Genomic DNA, 26,230 nt, shown 5'->3' with positions numbered 1-26,230 from the left:
TTATTGTAGGTACATATTACACGTACAGCAATTATTTTTGATTTGATAAGTTCCATTTGGCGATGAAAGGAAACCGCTTTGCGGTTCACTTCAAAATCACTAGTGAATAGTCAACAACTTGAACACGAAGGTGAAGTGTGACTAAAGAAGCAAGAACATAGAGATATTATAGATAGAATAGGAGAATCAGACCTAACTAAAAAGAGAAAGAATTACCCTACCCTGCTCTATCTACCAAGGCATCCTTATATCATTTTTGTGTTAATGTATTTTAAAGATGCATTACTAAAAGCACAGAGACAGAGGTATCAGATATACAGGGTATCCCAAAAATATTGGAGGTCCTTGAAAGGGGTGGTTCGGGAGGTGATTTGAAACAACTTTTTCCTTAGCGAAAATGTTGTCCGAGGCTTCGTTGAGGAGATATTAACGGAAAACACTGACTAATTAGAGCGCGAGGATGTCGTTGGGGCGGAGGCTACGCGCTAGGCGGCCGCGCTCATACGCTACCGCGGCCGCTCCACCGGGATACTCGCGCTCTGATTGGTCGAGGTTTTCCGTTAAGGGGTCTCCCTAGTTTGACGGGTTCGAAAAATCGATTTCTTTTTTTATTGCATTTCTTAAGAGTTCAATATCTTAAGAACATATTCCTAAAGTATTATAGCTGAATTCGGAAATTTGGCAACGCTGTGAGCTATTAAAAGAGGATTTTCTTCCCTAATCGGCGTTGCAACGCTTATTAGAAAATATAGTAATAAAATTATAGATTTAGTCGTAAAAAACACTTATTGTAAGATGTGTGAAACGTGGAAGAAGAAAATTGACGACGAGGACGAGTATGAAAAATGGAAAACGAAGCATCAAGACCAATGTACCGTGAATGATGAAGGATCTGCCGGGAAGATGGAGGTAGATGGGATAAAAGAAATGTTTGGTCGATCGATGGAACGTTATGGAGCCCTGTATACCCGTTACATCGGCAACGGTGACAGCAAAACATTTAAAGGTATTGTGGACTTGAATCCGTATGATGTAGATGTCAAGAAATTGGAATGTGTCTTACACTTAAAAAAAAGAATGGGATCCCGCTTGAAATCTGAAAAGAAAAAACATAAAGGAATAGGAAGAAAAAGTCGCGATTACGCGAAATACAAATTCTGTCGAAGAAATGCAGAATGCAATTTGGGCAACATATTTTCATATATGCTCTACAGATACAGCGCCCCAACACGATTATCGTCCAATCGGAGCCGACAGCTGGTGTTCGTGGCGCCGCGTCGAAGCAGAAGGAACGCTGAAAAATTATACTCACGATCCACCACTTACTGATCTTGTACAGCAGGTTATAAAACCTATTTATACAGATTTATCACGAAATGAGTTATTAGAGCGATGTTTAGGCAGAAATACACAGAACAATAATGAAAGTTTTAACGGTTTGCTTTGGCACTTCGCCCCAAAGCATGTCTATTCAGGAGCAAAAACGGTGAAAATAGCAGCTTATCTAGCAAGCGGAATATTTAATGATGGTTACCAGTCAATTTTGAAAACCATTAATACAATGGGAATAATAATTGGCTCAGAAATCAAAGGTTTGCTGATGCTCAAGACGATAAGAGAATCTTACTTGGAGAGAAAAGGCATCGCGAAGCGTCAAAAGAAGCTCGAACTGCTCGGACGACTACAAACATGGCTTTAAACAAATTCTACGAGGAAGAGGAAGGTGTGCTGTACGCGCCTGGCATTGGAGACACAAAGTGTTTGAATGGTATTTAATAAACGCTTAAAACTTGGAATCGTAAGATGAAGTACTTTGAAAAAAATCCCGAAACTTGCTTCATTTTCCAAGCGACAAACTCGGGAGAGCCCTTAATATCTCCTTAACGAAGCTTCGGACAACATTTTCGCTAAGGAAAAAGTTGTTTCAAATCACCCCCCCTCCCCCGAACCACCTCTTTCAAGGACCTCCAACATTTTTGGGACACCTTGTATAGGGTGCCACAGTTTTTCTTTTTTCTTTCTAACTGTGGGACATTTACACTTACAAACAGAGAAAACTTCCAGCTTTCCGAATTCACTGCAGAGAGCCACGTTTCAATTTATACTCCTCCTGGACTTTATCAAATTGCATAAAACGAACATCGTGAAATTTTAAAAATTGTACGATTTTTCTATCGAATAGAAGAACTTCGATTGCCAAAGATTAAGTGTCACAATAACAATCGAGTACACTCGTGAATAATCGATCTACTCGTACTCTAAAGTGAAGTGAAATTAAGGAAGAATCAAGAATGAAGCTGCTAGCGATAATTTTCCTCTGGACAATGTTATCGACGTGCCATGGATATCGAATATTGGGCGTATTTGCATTCAATGGGAAGAGCCACTTCATAATGTTCGAACATCTGATGAAGAATCTCGGCAAAAGGGGTCATCAGGTGGACGTGATAAGCCAGTGGCCATTGAAGAAACCTTTCCCGAATTACACGGACTTGGTCACGATAAAGTCGCAAAGCAACTTGACGAACAACATGTCTTTCGACTTGATAAGTACGATAGTGCAACAGCAGGGAAGTTCCATTATTTCTGAGTTAGGAAACTCAGCCTGCGAATATTTAGGCGATCCAGGGATACAGAAGTTTGTACGCAACCCGTCCAAGGATTCACCCTACGACTTAATCATTATTGAGGTAGTTTTTCTTTTATATCTTGATAGATTTATTGAATGTTGTAACGTTATAATTAGACTGCGGATCTTTATACAAATGTATATTTTTATAGAAAATAGGTAGACGAATGGGAACTGGACAGAAATTTATGTCATGATTAGATGATTCCAAAAATATATTTTTTATTTTCCATATAGCATATGTTGCATATTTTTTGCATATTGTGCATATTTTTTGCATAAATGCATATCCGATTATTTAATGGTCCGCTAGAATAAATAAGATAGATGTGCCTAAAAGATTGATCAGGTACGATCGACACCGTGTTCTAATTTCGATTTGGTAAGTACTGTATTAACATACAGTGAGAGACAAAACAAAGTCGATGATATGATGTGTAAACAGACAGAGTCACGCCGCAGTTAATCTCCATTTTCCAAGTTAATCAGTAAAATTTAACATTTATTCAGAGCCATTTCCAGATGTTACCCGAGGCCATAAAGAAATTGATAACAATAGGATTACCTCTAACAGAATCTATAGATTTGGTAACTACAGTTACAGAAAATTAAAAAATTATACCCGGTGATTATGACTTATAATGTTGAATGTTTGTATCGTTTAGTATGTGAATATGTTCTGCTGTGAAGTTTCTAAATTTTTATTGAAATATAAAATATTGCGTGTTATGACGACAAGGTTCTCTGTTAAGCTCACATTTAAATTATACAGTCAGTCCTATAAGTATTCGTACCCTCTATGTCTACTGAAAAAATTTGTCTAAATGATAGACTCGATGATTCTAAATGTAAGTTTTTCATTATAAATACAGTGTGTCCGAAAAATGTTGGAGGTCCTTGAAAGGGGTGGTTCAGGAGGTGATTTAAAACAACTTTTTCCTTAGCGAAAATGTTGTCCGAGGCTTCGTTAAGGAAATTTTTTGTTTTTATTTAAACATTTCAAGCTTATTTAGTTATACAAAAGAAAGATAGGGAAGATTAATAGCCTTACATTTTTGTTTATTGCTATTGTTAATAAGCCATCATTTTACCTTATGGAGAAAATGTCCTCCTATGTACACCTCCGTTCAAAAATATCTGGACACCATTGAGCTCTATCCTAACTGGAGTGTGAACTCCTGTAGGAAGAAGTAGAGGCGACGGAGGTCCGAGAGAAATGCAAAATAGGTGGTTCCGGTATTATCCTATAGCAAATTTATTTGTAGAGGGGGAACAAACGTACGCCGTAACATAACCTACTCGAGCATCGCTGAGTATTGTCGAGTGAGTTACTTTCAGATTCTTTTCCGCATAAAATTGGATAAATACAATTTAAATTGAATTGTCACAAATAATAAAATTTAGCTCTATACCAAATTGTATATATTTGTATGATCTAAATTATGGTATGTAAATTATGTATACTATTTCATTATTATGTCATTATTATTAATGTTTCTATCGTTTTATATATAAATAAAAAGGAAATAAAGTTCAAATCTGAACATAATTAATCTGTAAATAATTTCTAGAGTGCCGCGAAATTCAAACAAAGAGGAGTTTGTTCTCCCTCCACACATAAATTTGCTATAGGATAGTACCACCGGAACCACTCATCTTGCATCTCTCTCGCAGTTCACACTCCCGTTAGGATAGAGCTCAATGGTGGACACTTCCTTAATAACGAAAACGAATACTTAATACACTGAATGTATTTAGAATATGCGAAAGATTCTTTTTAAACAACTATCAGCTTCCGGAGTGTTTGATTTTTCTGAAATTACAGAGCCCGATCTTGAAATTTTATTTACTGGTTCGTACCAATTATCTCAATGCGTGTCATATTTAGCAGAATTAATGGACGACCAAAATAATATTAATGGCCTTAAGGGCGCGCAGGAGATAAACTGACGCCACCAACGGAGAGTAGGTGAATTGCTAGATAGTTTTTCCCGTTTCACAGGCACAATAATGAAAAAAAACATATAATAATTATGCATTTCGTAATCAGGGGAAGTACATCTATCGTCTCATTAAGCGTTTTGGAGAAAATTGAAAAAAAAAAATAAATTTCTTGCATTTAAACGTATTTTCAGCATGTTTCAATAGCGACATTGCAAAATCTGGCAGTATCGCCCACAGTGGAATTTTACAAGAAATAGTTTAAACAAAAAATCAGCCGGAAAGGTCGTTTTCTCGCTTCATAAAATGTAAATAACTGTTTGGAAAATTACAAATGTTTGACATCATTCTGTCTTTGTCTCTCCTCCGTTTGTTGTATCTCCCTCTCTGTCACAGCATCATTGGAGAGACAAGGATCTATCTATTCTTGTCCCAGAGCATCCTACTTTTTCCACAACTGTCGCTGAAGTCAACTCGGAGTTTTGCTCGAATCACGTCGCATTAGCAATAAAATCTATAGATGTTACATCTGACTACACACCAAATTCAATAGACTACAGAGCAGGGCCCCCAAGCTCCACTCTGGTGACCATGAAGCCCGATTTAATTCGGGCCCCGGGGTTTGGCGGCGCCAGTGTCACTCTTTTACGTCTATTAAGTTCATATTCTGTGTAAGTTTATTCTATGGTGTATGTACCCGGCAAAATTTGAACTCCATATATCCATATTTGGTCACTGAATATACGAACGTTTTCAATTGTTTCGAAGCTAACCGCACGATCGAACGCGATCGATAATTCAACGATTGGAACGATTGGATGGAATTCAACGATTTTACTAAAGACATGGACGATAAAAAATGGTAAATAATTTTTAAAGTATATTTAACAAATTTTTAATGAAAATATTTAATAAATTCTATTAATATTAATTAGCACCTGCTGCATCTGTCAAGCCACAGGAGGAAACTGGGATGGAAATTGAAGAAGAAGAAGAACCTAAGTTTTTGATCTCTATACATATACATATGATAAAATAATATATAAACATAACATTTATACACTACATGTAAATGAGAAGACCTCCAACATTTAATGTATATACAATGTTATATAATTTGGTTAATATAGATCAACCCGTGCTCACCATTGGATGCCAGAACAATGTGAGACTTCAGGACAGCGTGGGACATCCTGGTTCATCCAGAGGTTAGTGTATTACCTTACAATAATATTATCTTCTATTGCATTCCTTCTTTTAGTTATGACAGGTATTCAGTATTATGTGTGTCATTTAGGAGGTGCTTCTATTAATTCTTCGTTACAATTACAGATTGTGTTGTCCAAAAGGGTCGACTCCAAGCAACCAGCAGGAAATGCTTTAAAGGTATTAAGTATTTTTTTAATTATATATTTATTATATATTGCATTTTTTATTATATACTTTTATTGTACATTTTTCCGTATTTTTATTATATATTGTATTTTTTTATTATATATTTTTTTTGTATACTTTATTGCATTTTTTGATTATATATTTTTATTGTACATTTTACCGTATTTTTACTGTATATTTCATTGTATTTTTATTATATATATTTTTTAAATATAGCGTATGTATATTTTTATTATATACATTTTTTATTGTATATTGTACTGTCTATTATTATTACATTTATGTATAATAAGTTTAATTTCATAAAGTTGGGCCTTTTTTTTCCTTCCTTTACTTTTTATTCAGTTTCATTTTAAAGCAGGTACAAATCCACATATATAGGACCATGCTGTTGTGTGTGTGGCTCACTGATTATGTTGTATGCGGTAGTAACGACACTGGCGCCGCCAAACCCCGGGGCCCGAATTAAATCGGGCTTCAATGCGACGTACGGTAGCTTGGCGGCCCAATTTAGACTTTTTATGTAGGGTTTAATAATAAATTGCAGCCAGTGTTGTAAAATGTTGATCGATCTTGATTACAAGATAAGTTGTCAAATCTGAATTGCCAGATACCTTGATTCATACAGAAAACTGTTTTTAATATAGATCCATATCACCAAAGTGTTTTGAATTTAAGCTTTTTATGTAGAGCTTGTGAAAATGAAAGGGGCTCACAGGATTAGAGATTAACAAATTACTGCCAGTAAAGTAAAATGTAGATGAACTTTGATTACAAGGTAAGTTGTCTAAATCTGAATTGCCAGGTACCTTTATTCATACAGAAAACTGTATTTAGTATAGATCCATACCACCAAAGTGTTTTGTATTTAGACTTTTTATGCAGAGCTTATACAAACAGACGGACCCACAGGTTTGGAGGTTATTCGTTAACAAATTGCAGCAACTGTTGTAAAATGCTTATCCATTTTCATTACAAGGTAAGTTGTCAAAATCTGAATTGTCAGGTATCTTCATTCGTACAGAATAGATCCATACCACTAAAGTGGTTTTAATTTAAACTTTTTATGTAGATCTTATAGAAATGGAGTCATTTTCTCATTTCATCATTAACATTAAAATTTCTTGCAGCAAGAAAAAAATTGCAGGTATATATAATTATTTATAAATTGAACGAATAAGTGTTTATAATTAATAAATTATATGAAATATATATATATTCGCTTTTGTCATCCCCTCTCTCTTTATTTTACTGTATTCAATTGAAAAGGAAAAATAATAATTTAGACTTCTTATGCAGAGTTTACAGAAATATCCATTTTATTTTTATAAATTTAAAATAGATTCTATATAATAAATGATTTGTAAAAAGAAGTGTAAAAAAGTAAAAAGTAAAAAAATTACGCCAAGTACATGAAAAAGTGGAGGACTCAAGGAGTTATCACTGAAAAATAGAAGATCCCCATAAAAAAAAAAACTACAAGAAATTAGAAAAAGATGTGAAATCGAAATAAGCTGCCAGATGATTTGCCTAGATTTCCGCGGCCTGGAAGGCAAATGCTTGGCGTGGCCAGACAAGGTCGAGGTGTCGATGAATAAGAATTATTTTAAAACGCAAAATAATGAAAGTGTACTCATATTGTCAGAGTTTTAAACTGACAATTTATCTGAAAGCTTGCGAGAGTAAAGGTATTGGTGTCGATGAATGACCTTAGAAATATTTTAAAACGCAATACAATGAAAGTGTACTCATAATATTGTCAGAGTTTTAAATTGTCAAATTACCTGACAGTCTGTAAAAACAGAAAGTATGGGTATTGATGATCTAAGAATGCCTTGCCTGGCCACGCCATGCATTTGCCTTCCAAGCCGCGGAAATCTGGGCAAATCATCTGGCAGCTTATTTCGATTTCACATCTTTTTCTAATTTCTTGTAGTTTTTTTTTTATGGGGATCTTCTATTTTTCAGTGATAACTCCTTGAGTCCTCCACTTTTTCATGTACTTGGCGTAATTTTTTTACTTTTTTGAAGTTTTTTAGACATATACACAATATACATTTCTATATACTCAAAGAGTAGTTCGGCAAACCGTCTGTAGCGGCTAGCTGTAAATGTTTGAAAAGACTTCGAACGTGCAAACGGCTAGCACGGTTTATGACACGAACCATAGCGGAACTATTTTTGAGAAAGCCGTTATAACGAATAGAGTTTTTGTAAAGCATGTACGTAGCTAGGATTTGCCAACGCCCTCGATAGTTAGGCGCTAGTGTCATAAAGCCTGAGTTTCTTCAAGGGTCTTCGATGAGAGGTCAGGCGACCATCGGCTGGTCGCGCCACGGACCTAGGACCCTGGGAAATTCCGCTGCGTTGCCACCTTCTTCTGCAAACGCTACCCCCGCCAAATGGCACCCCCCCAGACGGGCCACGGGCACCCTGATGAGGCACGCACAATTTGGCGGGTTTCTTGACGAGTCAGTCTTGGACGAGTCGCCCTGGGAGACATTCTCCCTAAATAAATAGAATTCTTCCAAAAATCTGTAATTAATTAAATCGAACACGCCCAAATCATCCCTTCACGTCCAAAATTTCAATTCGCACCTTTCCTCACTGCTATCACCCATTGACTATAGCGCTTGCGCACAACTGCTTACTCGTAACTTTGGCATGCGACATGTTGGTTACGGACTACACTATAACTTGAGCAGTCCATGGTCGAAGGGAATCACTCATCTTGCATCTCTCTCAGACCGTCTTCTCTCTCGCAGTTCACACACCAGTTAGGATAGAACTCAATGTATGAGCCATCGAAATGAACTTCTCTCGTTGATAACTTTTATGGACAATTGAAATAAATTTCTCTCGTCGATAATTGTTATGAGCGATCAAAATGAATTTCTTCCATAGATAACGCCCAAATAAAGGCCCAATTTTAGTTCCTCCGAGAGAATATTAAATCAAGTCTGGTAATTTTGAATATAGGTAATTTTATGTTGTGCCGCCTCCGAAAAGGTTGCATTGTATTTAATAGACTGTATTTAATAATTGAACCAAATTCATCAAGAGCTGGTGAGTAATAATACAGTTTAAATAGAAATTATTTCATACTTGTTGGATTTTCTCTTCTTTGAAAGAAAAAGTTCTCGTAATAAAAAAAACCATCTGTGCGCGTTTGGGTTTCATTCCTAGACACAAGTAAAGAGGGTGCAGCTGCGTCCCATCTTGGCTTGTTTAGACAGAGTATGGGACCGATAGGGTCTATGGTTCAGTAACGAAATTCTTCGTTACTGACCTCGTGTTGCATTCAGTCGAGCTGCTTCTTTCGAACTAAACAGACGTACTCTTCCGTGGTCTTCTAATAAAGTTTTAAAGTCAAGTTAAATAAAAGACTAACTCATTCATGCCACCGCCTATATTTCCAATAATACTTTTTACTGGATTTTGTCATACTTTTAAGCAATTATATCTAGAGTTGGCGAGTATTCACATAAATTAACTAGAAATTATTTCATAGTTTTCAGTGCAGTTTTAATCTTTATCGAATAACAGTTAATTGACCACAACAGTAGTTGCTATATTCTGAAAAGCGATAACGTCCGTTTCAACGATTTATGTTCATTGGCGTAGCCTTAATTATACTAAAGTGTTGCGATATGAGATAATCGTTAACGAGCAAAACATGCTAATGAAAAACATTTGTATTCAGAGTGCAACAAATAATTCAACCTATCAACATCTCAGGGTCTACCCCCATCGAGTGTAGATCAAATAATAATTTAAAATTTGTTGGCGTCGGTTTGAAACTGTGTTAAACAATGTAATTTAGTGCAAATGAATTCGTCTTGAAAAGTACTATCGCATGATCCACCAAAAATATATATGGTAATTATAGAGAACAGGTACATCCTCACCGATTTCTAGGATTTTTGAATATGTTGTAGAAATCAACATTTTGAACAACTTTTTCCTATACATATAACCGTCGCTCGGCCTTAGTTTCCGAGATATTTGCAAAATACCATTGCTACTACTACAATGAATATTGCGTATAGCAACGCGTCCGTGACAGCGTGTGTGTAAGCGTTGAGTCGTTGATTGTTTAGGCTCGGAATACACGTCCGCGTCTGTGAGTCTGTATGCGTTAGCTATCATTCGTCGGTCGGCTCGTGTTTCAATCTGTTTCGAACTCATTCATACATATGAAGTAGCGCATGATTTTTATTCGTACAGTAAAAGAATGGGGGTCCGGTGGCTAGCCCCCGGTCGTGAGAGCAACAACGAGTAGCCTGGGGGATGTTTATAGTTTAGCGGGGGGTCGAGGGGTCGCAGCCCCCCGCCTGGCAGGGGGCGGGGGGGCAGCCCGCCAGCATGCATATAGTTTTGAGATGTATGCTTTTTAAATTTTGTAAAAAGTTTTCAGCTTCAATTCAAAACTATGTGCATGCTGGGGGGCTGCGACCCCTCGACCCCCCGCTAAACTATAAACATCCCCCAGGCTAACCATGTACACACCTGCGTGGTGCGCTGCAGTACTCGTTGTTGCTCTCACGACCGGGGGCTAGCCACCGGACCCCCATTCTTTTACTGTACGAATAAAAATCATGCGCTACTTCATATGTATGAATGAGTTCGAAACAGATTGAAACACGAGCCGACCGACGAATGATAGCTAACGCATACAGACTCACAGACGCGGACGTGTATTCCGAGCCTAAACAATCAACGACTCAACGCTTACACACACGCTGTCACGGACGCGTTGCTATACGCAATATTCATTGTAGTAGTAGCAATGGTATTTTGCAAATATCTCGGAAACTAAGGCCGAGCGACGGTTATATGTATAGGAAAAAGTTGTTCAAAATGTTGATTTCTACAACATATTCAAAAATCCTAGAAATCGGTGAGGATGTACCTGTTCTCTATAATTACCATATATATTTTTGGTGGATCATGCGATAGTACTTTTCAAGACGAATTCATTTGCACTAAATTACATTGTTTAACACAGTTTCAAACCGACGCCAACAAATTTTAAATTATTATTTGATCTACACTCGATGGGGGTAGACCCTGAGATGTTGATAGGTTGAATTATTTGTTGCACTCTGAATACAAATGTTTTTCATTAGCATGTTTTGCTCGTTAACGATTATCTCATATCGCAACACTTTAGTATAATTAAGGCTACGCCAATGAACATAAATCGTTGAAACGGACGTTATCGCTTTTCAGAATATAGCAACTACTGTTGTGGTCAATTAACTGTTATTCGATAAAGATTAAAACTGCACTGAAAACTATGAAATAATTTCTAGTTAATTTATGTGAATACTCGCCAACTCTAGATATAATTGCTTAAAAGTATGACAAAATCCAGTAAAAAGTATTATTGGAAATATAGGCGGTGGCATGAATGAGTTAGTCTTTTATTTAACTTGACTTTAAAACTTTATTAGAAGACCACGGAAGAGTACGTCTGTTTAGTTCGAAAGAAGCAGCTCGACTGAATGCAACACGAGGTCAGTAACGAAGAATTTCGTTACTGAACCATAGACCCTATCGGTCCCATACTCTGTCTAAACAAGCCAAGATGGGACGCAGCTGCACCCTCTTTACTTGTGTCTAGGAATGAAACCCAAACGCGCACAGATGGTTTTTTTTATTACGAGAACTTTTTCTTTCAAAGAAGAGAAAATCCAACAAGTATGAAATAATTTCTATTTAAACTGTATTATTACTCACCAGCTCTTGATGAATTTGGTTCAATTATTAAATACAGTCTATTAAATACAATGCAACCTTTTCGGAGGCGGCACAACATAAAATTACCTATATTCAAAATTACCAGACTTGATTTAATATTCTCTCGGAGGAACTAAAATTGGGCCTTTATTTGGGCGTTATCTATGGAAGAAATTCATTTTGATCGCTCATAACAATTATCGACGAGAGAAATTTATTTCAATTGTCCATAAAAGTTATCAACGAGAGAAGTTCATTTCGATGGCTCATACATTGAGTTCTATCCTAACTGGTGTGTGAACTGCGAGAGAGAAGACGGTCTGAGAGAGATGCAAGATGAGTGATTCCCTTCGACCATGGACTGCTCAAGTTATAGTGTAGTCCGTAACCAACATGTCGCATGCCAAAGTTACGAGTAAGCAGTTGTGCGCAAGCGCTATAGTCAATGGGTGATAGCAGTGAGGAAAGGTGCGAATTGAAATTTTGGACGTGAAGGGATGATTTGGGCGTGTTCGATTTAATTAATTACAGATTTTTGGAAGAATTCTATTTATTTAGGGAGAATGTCTCCCAGGGCGACTCGTCCAAGACTGACTCGTCAAGAAACCCGCCAAATTGTGCGTGCCTCATCAGGGTGCCCGTGGCCCGTCTGGGGGGTGCCATTTGGCGGGGGTAGCGTTTGCAGAAGAAGGTGGCAACGCAGCGGAATTTCCCAGGGTCCTAGGTCCGTGGCGCGACCAGCCGATGGTCGCCAGACCTCTCGTCGAAGATCCTTGAAGAAACTCAGGGTTTATGACACTAGCGCTTAACTATCGAGGCCGTTGGCAAACCCTAGCTACGTACATGCTTTACAAAAACTCTATTCGTTATAACGGCTTTCTCAAAAATAGTTCCGCTATGGTTCGTGTCATAAACCGTGCTAGCCGTTTGCACGTTCGAAGTCTTTTCAAACATTTACAGCTAGCCGCTACAGACGGTTTGCCGAACTACTCTTTGAGTATATAGAAATGTATATTGTGTATATGTCTAAAAAACTTCAAAAAAGTAAAAAAATTACGCCAAGTACATGAAAAAGTGGAGGACTCAAGGAGTTATCACTGAAAAATAGAAGATCCCCATAAAAAAAAAACTACAAGAAATTAGAAAAAGATGTGAAATCGAAATAAGCTGCCAGATGATTTGCCCAGATTTCCGCGGCTTGGAAGGCAAATGCATGGCGTGGCCAGGCAAGGCATTCTTAGATCATCAATACCCATACTTTCTGTTTTTACAGACTGTCAGGTAATTTGACAATTTAAAACTCTGACAATATTATGAGTACACTTTCATTGTATTGCGTTTTAAAATATTTCTAAGGTCATTCATCGACACCAATACCTTTACTCTCGCAAGCTTTCAGATAAATTGTCAGTTTAAAACTCTGACAATATGAGTACACTTTCATTATTTTGCGTTTTAAAATAATTCTTATTCATCGACACCTCGACCTTGTCTGGCCACGCCAAGCATTTGCCTTCCAGGCCGCGGAAATCTAGGCAAATCATCTGGCAGCTTATTTCGATTTCACATCTTTTTCTAATTTCTTGTAGTTTTTTTTTTTATGGGGATCTTCTATTTTTCAGTGATAACTCCTTGAGTCCTCCACTTTTTCATGTACTTGGCGTAATTTTTTTACTTTTTACTTTTTTACACTTCTTTTTACAAATCATTTATTATATAGAATCTATTTTAAATTTATAAAAATAAAATGGATATTTCTGTAAACTCTGCATAAGAAGTCTAAATTATTATTTTTCCTTTTCAATTGAATACAGTAAAATAAAGAGAGAGGGGATGACAAAAGCGAATATATATATATTTCATATAATTTATTAATTATAAACACTTATTCGTTCAATTTATAAATAATTATATATACCTGCAATTTTTTTCTTGCTGCAAGAAATTTTAATGTTAATGATGAAATGAGAAAATGACTCCATTTCTATAAGATCTACATAAAAAGTTTAAATTAAAACCACTTTAGTGGTATGGATCTATTCTGTACGAATGAAGATACCTGACAATTCAGATTTTGACAACTTACCTTGTAATGAAAATGGATAAGCATTTTACAACAGTTGCTGCAATTTGTTAACGAATAACCTCCAAACCTGTGGGTCCGTCTGTTTGTATAAGCTCTGCATAAAAAGTCTAAATACAAAACACTTTGGTGGTATGGATCTATACTAAATACAGTTTTCTGTATGAATAAAGGTACCTGGCAATTCAGATTTAGACAACTTACCTTGTAATCAAAGTTCATCTACATTTTACTTTACTGGCAGTAATTTGTTAATCTCTAATCCTGTGAGCCCCTTTCATTTTCACAAGCTCTACATAAAAAGCTTAAATTCAAAACACTTTGGTGATATGGATCTATATTAAAAACAGTTTTCTGTATGAATCAAGGTATCTGGCAATTCAGATTTGACAACTTATCTTGTAATCAAGATCGATCAACATTTTACAACACTGGCTGCAATTTATTATTAAACCCTACATAAAAAGTCTAAATTGGGCCGCCAAGCTACCGTACGTCGCATTGAAGCCCGATTTAATTCGGGCCCCGGGGTTTGGCGGCGCCAGTGTCGTTACTACCGCATACAACATAATCAGTGAGCCACACACACAACAGCATGGTCCTATATATGTGGATTTGTACCTGCTTTAAAATGAAACTGAATAAAAAGTAAAGGAAGGAAAAAAAAGGCCCAACTTTATGAAATTAAACTTATTATACATAAATGTAATAATAATAGACAGTACAATATACAATAAAAAATGTATATAATAAAAATATACATACGCTATATTTAAAAAATATATATAATAAAAATACAATGAAATATACAGTAAAAATACGGTAAAATGTACAATAAAAATATATAATCAAAAAATGCAATAAAGTATACAAAAAAAATATATAATAAAAAAATACAATATATAATAAAAATACGGAAAAATGTACAATAAAAGTATATAATAAAAAATGCAATATATAATAAATATATAATAAAAAAAATACTTAATACCTTTAAAGCATTTCCTGCTGGTTGCTTGGAGTCGACCCCTTTGGACAACACAATCTGTAATTGTAACGAAGAATTAATAGAAGCACCTCCTAAATGACACACATAATACTGAATACAAGCAGGTGCTAATTAATATTAATAGAATTTATTAAATATTTTCATTAAAAATTTGTTAAATATACTTTAAAAATTATTTACCATTTTTTATCGTCCATGTCTTTAGTAAAATCGTTGAATTCCATCCAATCGTTCCAATCGTTGAATTATCGATCGCGTTCGATCGTGCGGTTAGCTTCGAAACAATTGAAAACGTTCGTATATTCAGTGACCAAATATGGATATATGGAGTTCAAATTTTGCCGGGTACATACACCATAGAATAAACTTACACAGAATATGAACTTAATAGACGTAAAAGAGTGACACTGGCGCCGCCAAACCCCGGGGCCCGAATTAAATCGGGCTTCATGGTCACCAGAGTGGAGCTTGGGGGCCCTGCTCTGTAGTCTATTGAATTTGGTGTGTAGTCAGATGTAACATCTATAGATTTTATTGCTAATGCGACGTGATTCGAGCAAAACTCCGAGTTGACTTCAGCGACAGTTGTGGAAAAAGTAGGATGCTCTGGGACAAGAATAGATAGATCCTTGTCTCTCCAATGATGCTGTGACAGAGAGGGAGATACAACAAACGGAGGAGAGACAAAGACAGAATGATGTCAAACATTTGTAATTTTCCAAACAGTTATTTACATTTTATGAAGCGAGAAAACGACCTTTCCGGCTGATTTTTTGTTTAAACTATTTCTTGTAAAATTCCACTGTGGGCGATACTGCCAGATTTTGCAATGTCGCTATTGAAACATGCTGAAAATACGTTTAAATGCAAGAAATTTATTTTTTTTTTTCAATTTTCTCCAAAACGCTTAATGAGACGATAGATGTACTTCCCCTGATTACGAAATGCATAATTATTATATGTTTTTTTTCATTATTGTGCCTGTGAAACGGGAAAAACTATCTAGCAATTCACCTACTCTCCGTTGGTGGCGTCAGTTTATCTCCTGCGCGCCCTTAAGGCCATTAATATTATTTTGGTCGTCCATTAATTCTGCTAAATATGACACGCATTGAGATAATTGGTACGAACCAGTAAATAAAATTTCAAGATCGGGCTCTGTAATTTCAGAAAAATCAAACACTCCGGAAGCTGATAGTTGTTTAAAAAGAATCTTTCGCATATTCTAAATACATTCAGTGTATTAAGTATTCGTTTTCGTTATTAAGGAAGTGTCCACCATTGAGCTCTATCCTAACGGGAGTGTGAACTGCGAGAGAGATGCAAGATGAGTGGTTCCGGTGGTACTATCCTATAGCAAATTTATGTGTGGAGGGAGAACAAACTCCTCTTTGTTTGAATTTCGCGGCACTCTAGAAATTATTTACAGATTAATTATGTTCAGATTTGAACTTTATTTCCTTTTTATTTATATATAAAACGATAGAAACATTAATAATAATGACATAATAATGAAATAGTATACATAATTTACATACCATAATTTAGATCATACAAATATATACAATTTGGTATAGAGCTAAATTTTATTATTTGTGACAATTCAATTTAAATTGTATTTATCCAATTTTATGCGGAAAAGAATCTGAAAGTAACTCACTCGACAATACTCAGCGATGCTCGAGTAGGTTATGTTACGGCGTACGTTTGTTCCCCCTCTACAAATAAATTTGCTATAGGATAATACCGGAACCACCCATTTTGCATTTCTCTCGGACCTCCGTCGCCTCTACTTCTTCCTACAGGAGTTCACACTCCAATTAGGATAGAGCTCAATGGGCTCATAACAGTTATCGATGATTGAATTTTTGTTCACTTGCTCATCATTATTGATGAGAAAATTCATTTGGGTTGCTTATTTAATTATTGAGTTGTTTACTCTTTTTCGAATGGAGCAAGTCTGTGAAAATCATTAAGAAGGTTTCGCAAGACAAGACGAATAAACAGACCAAAAGAACAACACAAAATCCGTTTGTTAACTGTCTTTGTTCATGGACAACTCTGTTCCACTCGTATATGGATGTACAGTTGTTTAACACACAGGTGCAAACCCACTTAATTTAAATTTACAAAATGACGGTATTCTCCACGCGACTGCTCACATGTTCCTGCAAAATTCTATAAGAGTAATGGAAGTGGATTAGAACGAGGAGAACGCCTCGGACGATGAATTGGACAATATAAGTTGTTCCGAAATTAGCAAGTCATACGTTGAAATTGAAATAAAAAGAAACTAATAACTATTAAAAATTTCTTTTATCAATAACTGTTATAAGCAATCGAAATGAACTTCTCTGATTGATAACAGTTATCAGCGATCGAAATAGATTTCTCTCATCGATAACTCTTATGAGCGATCGAAATAAATTTCTCTCGACGATAACATTTACCAACAAGAGAACAAATTTTCGGTCACTTATAATCCTTATTTGTAATCAATACGATTTTAGTCGATCGAATACTTGTTGTTGGAATATTTACTAAACAGCAACATGTCATTTTATTACAAAAATAAACGTACTGAAAATATATGTACAACGTTATATCTGTCACTGCAGAATAACGAAAGAGAAAGTTTTCGTTTAGGCTGTGGCCTACCCTCTCAAGTGTCTGAGAGGACACTTCCTGTAGTTTACTAAAAACTAAACAGATGTGCTAAAACTACGCTGTATGCAGTTAGAAATTCTTTCTACGGTTTTTCTTTTAACGTTCATCGGTCAGTCTTGTGCAGCTCCTCGTTAAGAAAAGATCAGAATTTGCTCATGACAATTTAGTGAATAAAGCAAAAGTTATCTAGAAATTCAGTATTTTATTATTCACCTATGACCCATTTCCAATACTTGTTATACCATGATTTTTTTTCTTTTTACTTATAACAGTTATGGTCCCTGTTTAATATAAAGGAAATAGAAATTATTTCATACTTTTTAGTGCAATTTTAATGTTTTTACGAAGTCGGTTATATTTTTTTGCCAAAAATTATTTCATCACGTTTCGAAAGCGTGAGAGGTTTAGTTGAGACGTCCAATCAAGATATTGTAACTATAACAAATTTTCAAGTATTACGATTAGATACCATTTTTCTACTGTCACACTACACGACCATTGTAACGGAGGATTTATCTATGACAATCAAACCATACTATTAGATTACGTTTTACGTTATGTATTAAATATTACGGTGCCAGTATGACTCGATGTGCCTTGCCTACCATAGATCCATGAATCCAATAAATGCCTGAAGTTTACTCGATCATTCCAAGTTCCGCTGTCGGCATCTTTTACCATCTAACTCGAGTGGATTCGATTAACACGCTCTGCTCTGATTTCTCTCCTTTTCCAAACATCGCTCCAAAATTATTACCAATGGTGAATTGTCATAAGTGATCCTACAGTGGGAATCAAAAGAGATTTGTGTCAAGTTTTCACATGAAAAGTGACGAGAAATGTGTACATAACGATCAACCTCCCCTTGATTGACGTTTATTCGTGAATTCTAATCGATAATCTCCGAAGTGAAGTTCTGTCTGCCAAGGCATCCTTATATCATTTTTGTGTTAATGTATTTTACAGTCACATTACTAAAAGCACAGTGATAGAGGTAGCAGATATATAGGGTGCCACAGTTTTTCTTTTCTCTTTCTAACTGTGGGACATTTACACTTACAAACAGAGAAAACTTCCAGCTTTCCGAATTCACTGCAGAGAGCCACGTTTCAATTTATACTCCTCCTGGACTTTATCAAATTGCATAAAACGAACATCGTGAAATTTTAAAAATTGTACGATTTTTCTATGGAATAGAAGAACTTCGATTGCCAAAGATTAAGTGTCACAATAACAATCGAGTACACTCGCGAATAATCGATCTACTCGTACTCTAAAGTGAAGTGAAATTAAAAAAGAATCAAGAATGAAGCTGCTAGCGATAATTTGCCTCTGTACAATATTATCAACGTGCCATGGATATCGAATATTGGGCGTGTTTCCGTTCAATGCGAAGAGCCACTTCGTGATGTTCGAATCTCTGATGAAGAATCTGGCCAAAACGGGCCATCAGGTGGACGTGATAGGCACGCTTCCGTTGAAGAAACCGTTCCCGAATTACACGGACTTGGTCACGTTTGAAACTCACATAAATTTCATGAACAACGTCACTTACCAGGAAATCTGGAAAGAAGGAAAGGCACCAGGGATTAAATTTTTGGCTGAAATAGCAGGTAATCTCGTCTGCGAGTATTTAGCAGACCCTGGGATACAAAAGCTCGTTCGTGACCCACCAAAGGACCCACCTTACGACTTGATCATCATGGAGGTATGAGATCTGCTTGGATTTTAGACGAATTATTCATTGGTTTATAACGTTTCTAGCAGCATGTGCTGTTAGATGTATGAAGGAAGGTCATGTTTCGATCAGAAGTAATCAGAACAGTTGTACGTGTGGGCGTGTTTCGTCAACTTTCTTTTATACCTTTTAATTTTATATTATTAATTATATTATATTTACAAGTTTCTCACGTGTCTAATTTATTCGCCATCCTCGATCATCCCAAATTCTACATGTATGTAGATTCTTTGTAATGGAGATCAGATTGAGAACATGGAAGGTTAATATAATGGCGATAAGTGAAATTTGTTGGCTACCTTCGTGTATAGAATATATTGTAATGTCCATCAGGTTGAGACGTTGCGAGTATATATTTACTGTAATTTCTCATTTTCATCGTCCTGAACCTCTTTCAATCTGCTGATTCCAAACTCAAATTTAATCTCAATATTAATTTCAATTTTGATCGAACTTTCATATTTGTTGCAGTAAAAATAAGATTCCAAAGGAATGTTCTACTTGATATTCAGGTCAAATTACAATACATAAAACGACTATACATCTGTGATTTCGTCCGTCTAATACTCGTTTAATAATTTTAATTTATGAATCGCCCAATCTTAATTCAATTTTCAATTTCAATGAAACCTTCACATTTGTTGCAATAAAAATAATATGCTAAAGGAGTATTGTGCTCGAAATTCAGTAGAAATTATACCAAACGACTAATCCAACGATCATTTAAATAATTTCCAGATATTTGGGGCTCACTGTTTCGCGGCGCTCGGCTACCTATTGAAAGTGCCCATAGTGGGCGTGAGTTCGTCGGCTCTCTACCCATGGACCAATGACATAATCGCCAATCCCGAGAACCTGGCATACTTCCCAAACAATCTCTTCGACTACTCGTCCCGTATGAACTTCTGGCAAAGAACGTACAATTTCGTGCACAACCTGTACAACAAATTGAACTTCAATCACATGACGCAGAAGCAGAACGAGATCATTAAGAAATACCTTGGCCCCGGTATACCGGACATTAGGGAGCTGGAGAGGAACGTCTCGATGATTCTTGCCAATTCTCACATATCCATGAACGGTATAAGGGCCATGACGCCCGCGTTAATCGAAGTCGGAGGATTGCACATTCAGGAAGAGGGGGTGGAACTATCACCTGTAAGTACGCACCACGTTTCGTTTCTGTTGAGGTTTATGTTTTATTTTAGAAGCTAGAAATTATAATAAAGTTCTATTAAAATTATAATAAAGTAAAGAAATTATAGTAAAGTTCCTTAGAAATTTCAGCTCTACGATCTCTATTACAATGTATCTACAGGGTGTCCCAAAACTCCCGTAGAAGCCGGAAATGGGAGGTAGCTGAGACGATTCTGAACAACAATTTCCTTTGCAAAAATGTCGGTGAAGGCTTCGTTTTTGAATTATTAACGAAAAACCACGGACCAATCACAGCGCTCGAGTAGCGCGCGCTCAGCCGCAAGAACATAGGCTCGAGTCAGGATTGGCGTAGCCAGCTGAGCGCTCGAGCGCTGTGATTGGTTGGTGGTTTTTCGTTAATAATTCAGAAACGAAGCCTCCACCGACATTTTTGCAAAGGAAATTGTTGTTCAGAATCGTCTCAGCTACCCATTTCCGGTTCTTACACTAATTCTGGAACACCCTGTATATTGTAAGTGAGAGAATTCAACCTTCGTGCAGAAGTACACTACAATTTCAACTTACAAGAGTCTTTAAGGAGACCAACTCTGAACTTTCGATAATGTTTCATTCCCCTTTGAATAATTCTCTTAAATATTTTTTTACAATTCTATTACAAATGGTATCACACCTAAACTACCTTAATATGGGTTCCAATTGTGACGATTCAAAAAATATTTTACATGCAATTCGAATGGTATAGAGAGGCCAATCTGGACGAGTTTCAATGTCAGCTACATAATACGATAGGAAAAAAAGCATTTGTAAGTGAAATCACATTTGAAAGAAATATTCAGGTGGCTGGGTTTAGGTGTGACACCCTGTATGTAGTACTAGGGTGATTCTTAAAAGGGTCAGTTTGAAAATGTAATGCTTCGAAATAATTAAAAAGAAATTCCTTAAAAATGTCAGCACTCTACCTCAATTCTTAGTATCTCAAAAGGGCCGAATTCAAAAGTTGAGAAATGCAAACAGTTTTCTTTCCTATACAGGGTGTCCCAGAACTCCTGCAAGAACCGGAATTGGGTGGTAGCTGAGACGATTCTGAACAACAATTTCCTTTGAAAATGTCGGTGGAGGCTTCGTTTTTGAATTATTCACGAAAAACCACGGACCAATCACAGCTCCCAAGTAGCGCGCGCTCAGCTGGCTACGCCAATCCTGGCACGAGCCTATGTTCTCGCGGCTGAGTGCGCGCTAATCGGGCGCTGTGATTGGTCCGTGGTTTTTCGTGAATAATTCAAAAACGAAGCCTCCACCGACATTTTTGCAAAGGAAATTGTTGTTCAGAATCGTCTCAGCTACCACCCAATTCCGGTTCTTGCAGGAGTTCTGGGACACCCTGTATATTATCACAGAATATTTCATTACATCACCTGATCTGTAAGTGATTAGCTAGTTTTTTTTCTGTTCTATACTGCATTTTTACTAATTAAAGGGGTATATGGGGCATTCCACGCCAAATGGAACGGTATAAATAAATTTTGTTTTGATTTTCTTAATTTTTTGGTATTTTTTTAATACCAAATGCGTACTAAATGGTACAACTTATTCCAGAGCCTTGAAAATTGGATGAACGAAAGCACCCATGGATTTATCTACTTCACATTTGGCTCGATGGTGAAAATCGAATCCTTCCCACAGAAACATCTTAATATATTCTACAATGCTCTTGGGAAGATAGCACCCGTTCGAGTTCTGATGAAAATTCCGAATCCGAATGAACTGCCGCCTGGCTTGCCGAAAAACGTTCATACATTGCCATGGATTCCACAGGTCAAAGTTCTGAGTGAGTACCATTCTTTAAAATTATTGGAAACGAAGGAAAAAAAGAATTAAATAAATGAAGTTGAATTGAAAATTCTTCGAAACATACAAAGCGTGGCAATTCGATATAAACTTAAATTTGTTAAATTGATTTCTAAGATGACGTTACATAGAATTAATTATTTCTCTAATATGTATTTTCGTAATTATAAATATTTTGCACGGATAATGACACAGGCCAGAGTTTAATACATTTTTTAACCGGACAATGGTATTTTCAGAATTATTTTCACATCAATGGTTGATTAAAATTATCATATAAATCGTTGAAGGATGTTTTAATCCGTCATCTATTATTGCAATAATAGTTTGTCCACTAAACAAGACGACAGACTATAGAAATACAGTGTGTTAAAAAAAAAAGCATTCAATATTTACATGGTGTATAGGGCACAGTGTACTGAGTAAAAAAGCTTTAGTAAACATAGGTCCAAAGGTCAACCGTTTCTGAGATATAAACATTTTTGTTTGCTAGTATCATAATTGACTTACTACTGGGTTTTCGATATTTTAGAAGATTTTCCACGTGTCCACCACTCATTTCTGTACACGAAATTGACGAAATTGTCGGCATTTGAATGGGAACATTCAGAACGCAATTTATAAACACTGACATAAACATCGCATGCGATGGAAGCAAGTAAGTCAATCATGATACTAGCAAACAAAAATGTTTATATCTCAGAAACGGTTGACCTTTGGACTTATGTTTACTAAAGCTTTTTTACTCAGTACAGTGTGCCCTATACACCATGTAAATATTGAATGCTTTTTTTTTTAACACACTGTATATAGAAAGAGAGAACTTTTTGAAATAATTCTACTCTTGCAGAGCATCCAAACATAAAAGCATTCATCACTCATGGCGGTCTTATGGGGACCCAGGAAGCAATTCACTATGGCGTTCCAATGATCGGTATACCACTGTTTGCTGATCAATTTATCAATATCAACAGCTATGTTCGAAACAAGATTGCAATAGGATTAGACCTTAACACCCTAACCCAGGAGAAAATGGATCATGCTCTGGATGCTATTCTATACGATCCCATATACCGGTAAATTGAGTCTCGTTTTATACTTTTTCCAAATAGACTTTAGAATCGTGCTGCGAAAGTAAACATCCATCTTGAGTGCATTGCTATGATAGCTTTTCGTTAAATTAACACTTTATTCATTTATAGGTTATTTAAAAACTGTTTAGAACTTAGAAAACAAAATTTCTATATTAGTATATTAATTCAAGATAATATTGGGTTGTCCCAAAAGTTTCTTTCATGACTTGCACACAGTTATTTTGTGTGGCAGTGTTTATATAAATAGACATCCTAATTTCTTAGATGTTTATGTTGCAACAGTAATGGAGCAAAATGAATCATACGCAATTCAATAATGTAACATTAGACATAAAATATTGTGTATGTATTACCTATTAATGAAATGGAAGAAACTTTTGGGACAACCTAATATTATATTCTACGTACTGTATATTTAACGTAACAAGAGGTTCTTATTTATTAGTTTTGCTCAAATTGAGCATTGTTAGTTAATGATCAAACGCATGACTAATTGGTACCTGCAAATAGATCGTGGAATTAAAAAACTTACAAACAGGGATTGAAAAATACATATAGACTTGAAAGTAGAATTGGCAATTCTAAAATTGGAAATAGAATTTGCAATTATAAACGTAATGAACATTATTAAATAGGAAGTACATAAAAGCTATAAATGCTAAACTAGATAATAAAAATTGAGAATTCAAATTTCATAAACACAAATTCAAAGTACCATTATTAAAAATACAAATTGGAAATTAAAATCTATAAAGTAAACCTTCGTTTTGGAGTAACGAAGTGTAAAATAGAATTTTAACTTTACACTTTCTGTTTATCAGAAAGAAAAGAAAGAAAAAACTGTCAGGCAACTGTGTTAGAATATATTCACGTAATTTCGTTAATTTACGTAATTTACGTTAATTTCGTTCCAGGGAAACGGCGAAGAAGTTATCTGTCAAGTTCGTAGATCGACCTTTGAGCGCCATGGACACTGCAATTTACTGGATCGAATACATCATCAAGCACGGTCCAGATGCACTCAGATCACCCGCCATGGATCTAACATGGTATCAGGTGGCGTTAGTGGATGTTGCCGTGTTCCTCCTACTTGTTGCGCTTCTGGCAATTGTCGTTCTGATAACGGCGCTGCGATTCATTTACAAATTAGTAAACCCAATTCGACAAGTGTCGCAAAATAAGAAAGTCTCATAAACACTTCCATCTTGATGCACCGAGATTTCAATCGAATTTCTTTGAACGTTTCCTTAGACTCTAACAAATAAGTCTCATTATTCAAATTTTACTTAACACTTTATTTACCGGGAGCCTATTTATAGGCTTTTTAATTGCAGTATTTAGTTATTGATGGTTGTCTACTTACAATGATTAGTGTTGGGAAACAGACTTGGCTTTCAATGTACTCAGTAATAGTATGGAGGAATTATTGTCAGCCTAGATTGGCATATGCTACTGTAGAAAATTCTTTTTTGAATTAAAGTCTGGTTCTAAATAGCCCGGTAGATAAAGTGTTAAAACTTCCCAGCTAGCACCAGACGTCCTTAAGACGTCCATGGGACGTAAATTTTGTACGTCCTACGGATGTCCTCTCTGAACTTTCTAGATTTAGAAAAAATACTTTTTTTAAACATAAAATAAATATTTATTCAATATGTAGAAAAGAACACTTTTTTCCGAATACAAAATAATATTTACAATATTATTATCCCAGATAGCACCGGAGGTCTCATAGACGTACAGAGAACGTTCTGGGAATGTCCAGCACCCGACGTCTCATGGACGTACATAAGACGTCCCTGTGCTATCTGGGTATACAGTCATTATTTAATATTCGCAACAGAATATATGTTTGGACATGTAAAACAAAATGTTTATTCAATATTAGGAATACAATATTTTTTGTACATATGAGATGTGATATGAACTTCTCAAAAAAAAGTTCAAGTCACTCAGACCAATTTCAAAAGAAGGAATTGTGTTTTAAAAGGTGTCCGGATATTAATGCGAGTCACTATATAAGCCTAAAATATGAGTCAGTTGAGCAAAGGCGTTCATGGGTAAGTGATGTGTCACGTCCTGAATTCCAGATTTAGAATATCTGTCACCTGGTTCGCTCAAATACTGCTTGCTTTTTGTCCCACGCCTCTTTCAAACAACTTGCATCTGGACGGGATCCTGATCTTTCATGGGTGATGGTTGATTTCTTCTCATAGTGTTTAAACAATAACATCCTGTCCGGAATGATTCCTAGATGTTGATGTTTGCAGAAGTCTGCAAGTTCTGGGCCCGAATTTAGTCTTTTTGCAAAAGTGTTATGTAAAAATGAAGCTATTCGACATAACGACCTAACACTCGGTAAGAGTTTGTTGTCCATTTTATGGTGCAGTAGATGATATTTTTGTCCTATAGCACTGTGTACAGCTTCGACTACCAAACTTATTTTAGTAATAAATCGTGAGGCATTTGCCTCTGCGGATGTCAATTGCTTCCGATTTCCTTTACATGCTAGCATTAAAACATTATACCTGCAGTGGACACAAAAATATCATGAACTTTTAATAATATAGAGAAACCCATTACACAGCCTTGTTTCTGCATATACTTCACAACATTTCGAAATCCACAGTCCACAATACAGAAATCACCTGATCGTAAAAGTGTCTTTATTCGCAGAGGCAATGCCTCACAATTTATTACTAAAATAAGGCTGGTTAATTAAGAACATAACTATACATTCTTTCAATTAATTTTATTTGACTTTTAAATAATAATCTTTTTTATAAAAATAAATATTATGCACATGTTAAGCATTAACAAAAAAATGTTATAACTGTTATGGACCTCATGTTTCATACAAGTATTCATTTTATTTCATTTGAAATAAAGTAGTAATGAAAAGATGTTTTAAACTCACTCATCTTTCTTT

General features: G+C 35.9%; 2 protein-coding genes and 2 long non-coding RNA genes across 10 annotated transcripts; 2 read left to right on the top strand and 2 right to left on the bottom strand.

Moving 5' to 3' along the window:
- The first annotated feature begins 40 nt into the window (after window positions 1–40).
- Window positions 41–26,129, top strand: LOC128879314 (UDP-glucosyltransferase 2-like). 6 transcript variants are annotated; one of them, XM_054128338.1, is made up of 6 exons: window positions 41–130; window positions 2,052–2,690; window positions 19,943–20,362; window positions 21,959–22,190; window positions 23,061–23,286; window positions 24,219–26,129. In XM_054128338.1, exons 2-6 carry the CDS (start codon window positions 2,292–2,294, stop codon window positions 24,496–24,498), a joined length of 1,557 nt encoding a protein of 518 aa, XP_053984313.1. In that variant the 5' UTR covers window positions 41–130; window positions 2,052–2,291; the 3' UTR covers window positions 24,499–26,129. The 6 variants fall into 6 exon arrangements, with proteins under 6 accessions (XP_053984313.1, XP_053984314.1, XP_053984312.1 ...); XM_054128339.1 differs by having other exon boundaries at window positions 115–130; window positions 2,065–2,690; XM_054128337.1 differs by lacking the exon at window positions 41–130 and adding an exon at window positions 137–305 and having other exon boundaries at window positions 2,065–2,690.
- LOC128879316 (uncharacterized) lies at window positions 376–2,045 on the top strand. Its single transcript, XM_054128343.1, has 2 exons — window positions 376–1,006; window positions 1,215–2,045. Exons 1-2 carry the CDS (start codon window positions 796–798, stop codon window positions 1,697–1,699), a joined length of 696 nt encoding a protein of 231 aa, XP_053984318.1. The 5' UTR covers window positions 376–795; the 3' UTR covers window positions 1,700–2,045.
- LOC128879317 (uncharacterized) lies at window positions 10,464–18,210 on the bottom strand. The gene is made up of 4 exons (XR_008457596.1): window positions 18,072–18,210; window positions 15,171–17,982; window positions 14,980–15,073; window positions 10,464–14,835 (listed from the first exon to the last, which is right to left on the bottom strand). It is a non-coding gene; the product is annotated as an uncharacterized LOC128879317 (long non-coding RNA).
- On the bottom strand, window positions 19,181–24,342 carry LOC128879318 (uncharacterized). Of its 2 annotated transcripts, XR_008457597.1 has the most exons (4): window positions 24,203–24,342; window positions 23,713–23,804; window positions 20,204–20,360; window positions 19,181–20,140 (listed from the first exon to the last, which is right to left on the bottom strand). It is a non-coding gene; the product is annotated as an uncharacterized LOC128879318 (long non-coding RNA). The 2 variants fall into 2 exon arrangements; XR_008457598.1 differs by lacking the exon at window positions 23,713–23,804.
- Window positions 26,130–26,230: the final 101 nt, after the last annotated feature.

The sequence above is a fragment of the Hylaeus volcanicus genome, chromosome 7 (assembly GCF_026283585.1).
Source record: "Hylaeus volcanicus isolate JK05 chromosome 7, UHH_iyHylVolc1.0_haploid, whole genome shotgun sequence".
NCBI classification, from domain to species: domain Eukaryota; kingdom Metazoa; phylum Arthropoda; class Insecta; order Hymenoptera; family Colletidae; genus Hylaeus; species Hylaeus volcanicus.
Note: the sequence above shows the minus strand (reverse complement) of the source record. Positions and strands in the feature narration are given on the sequence as shown.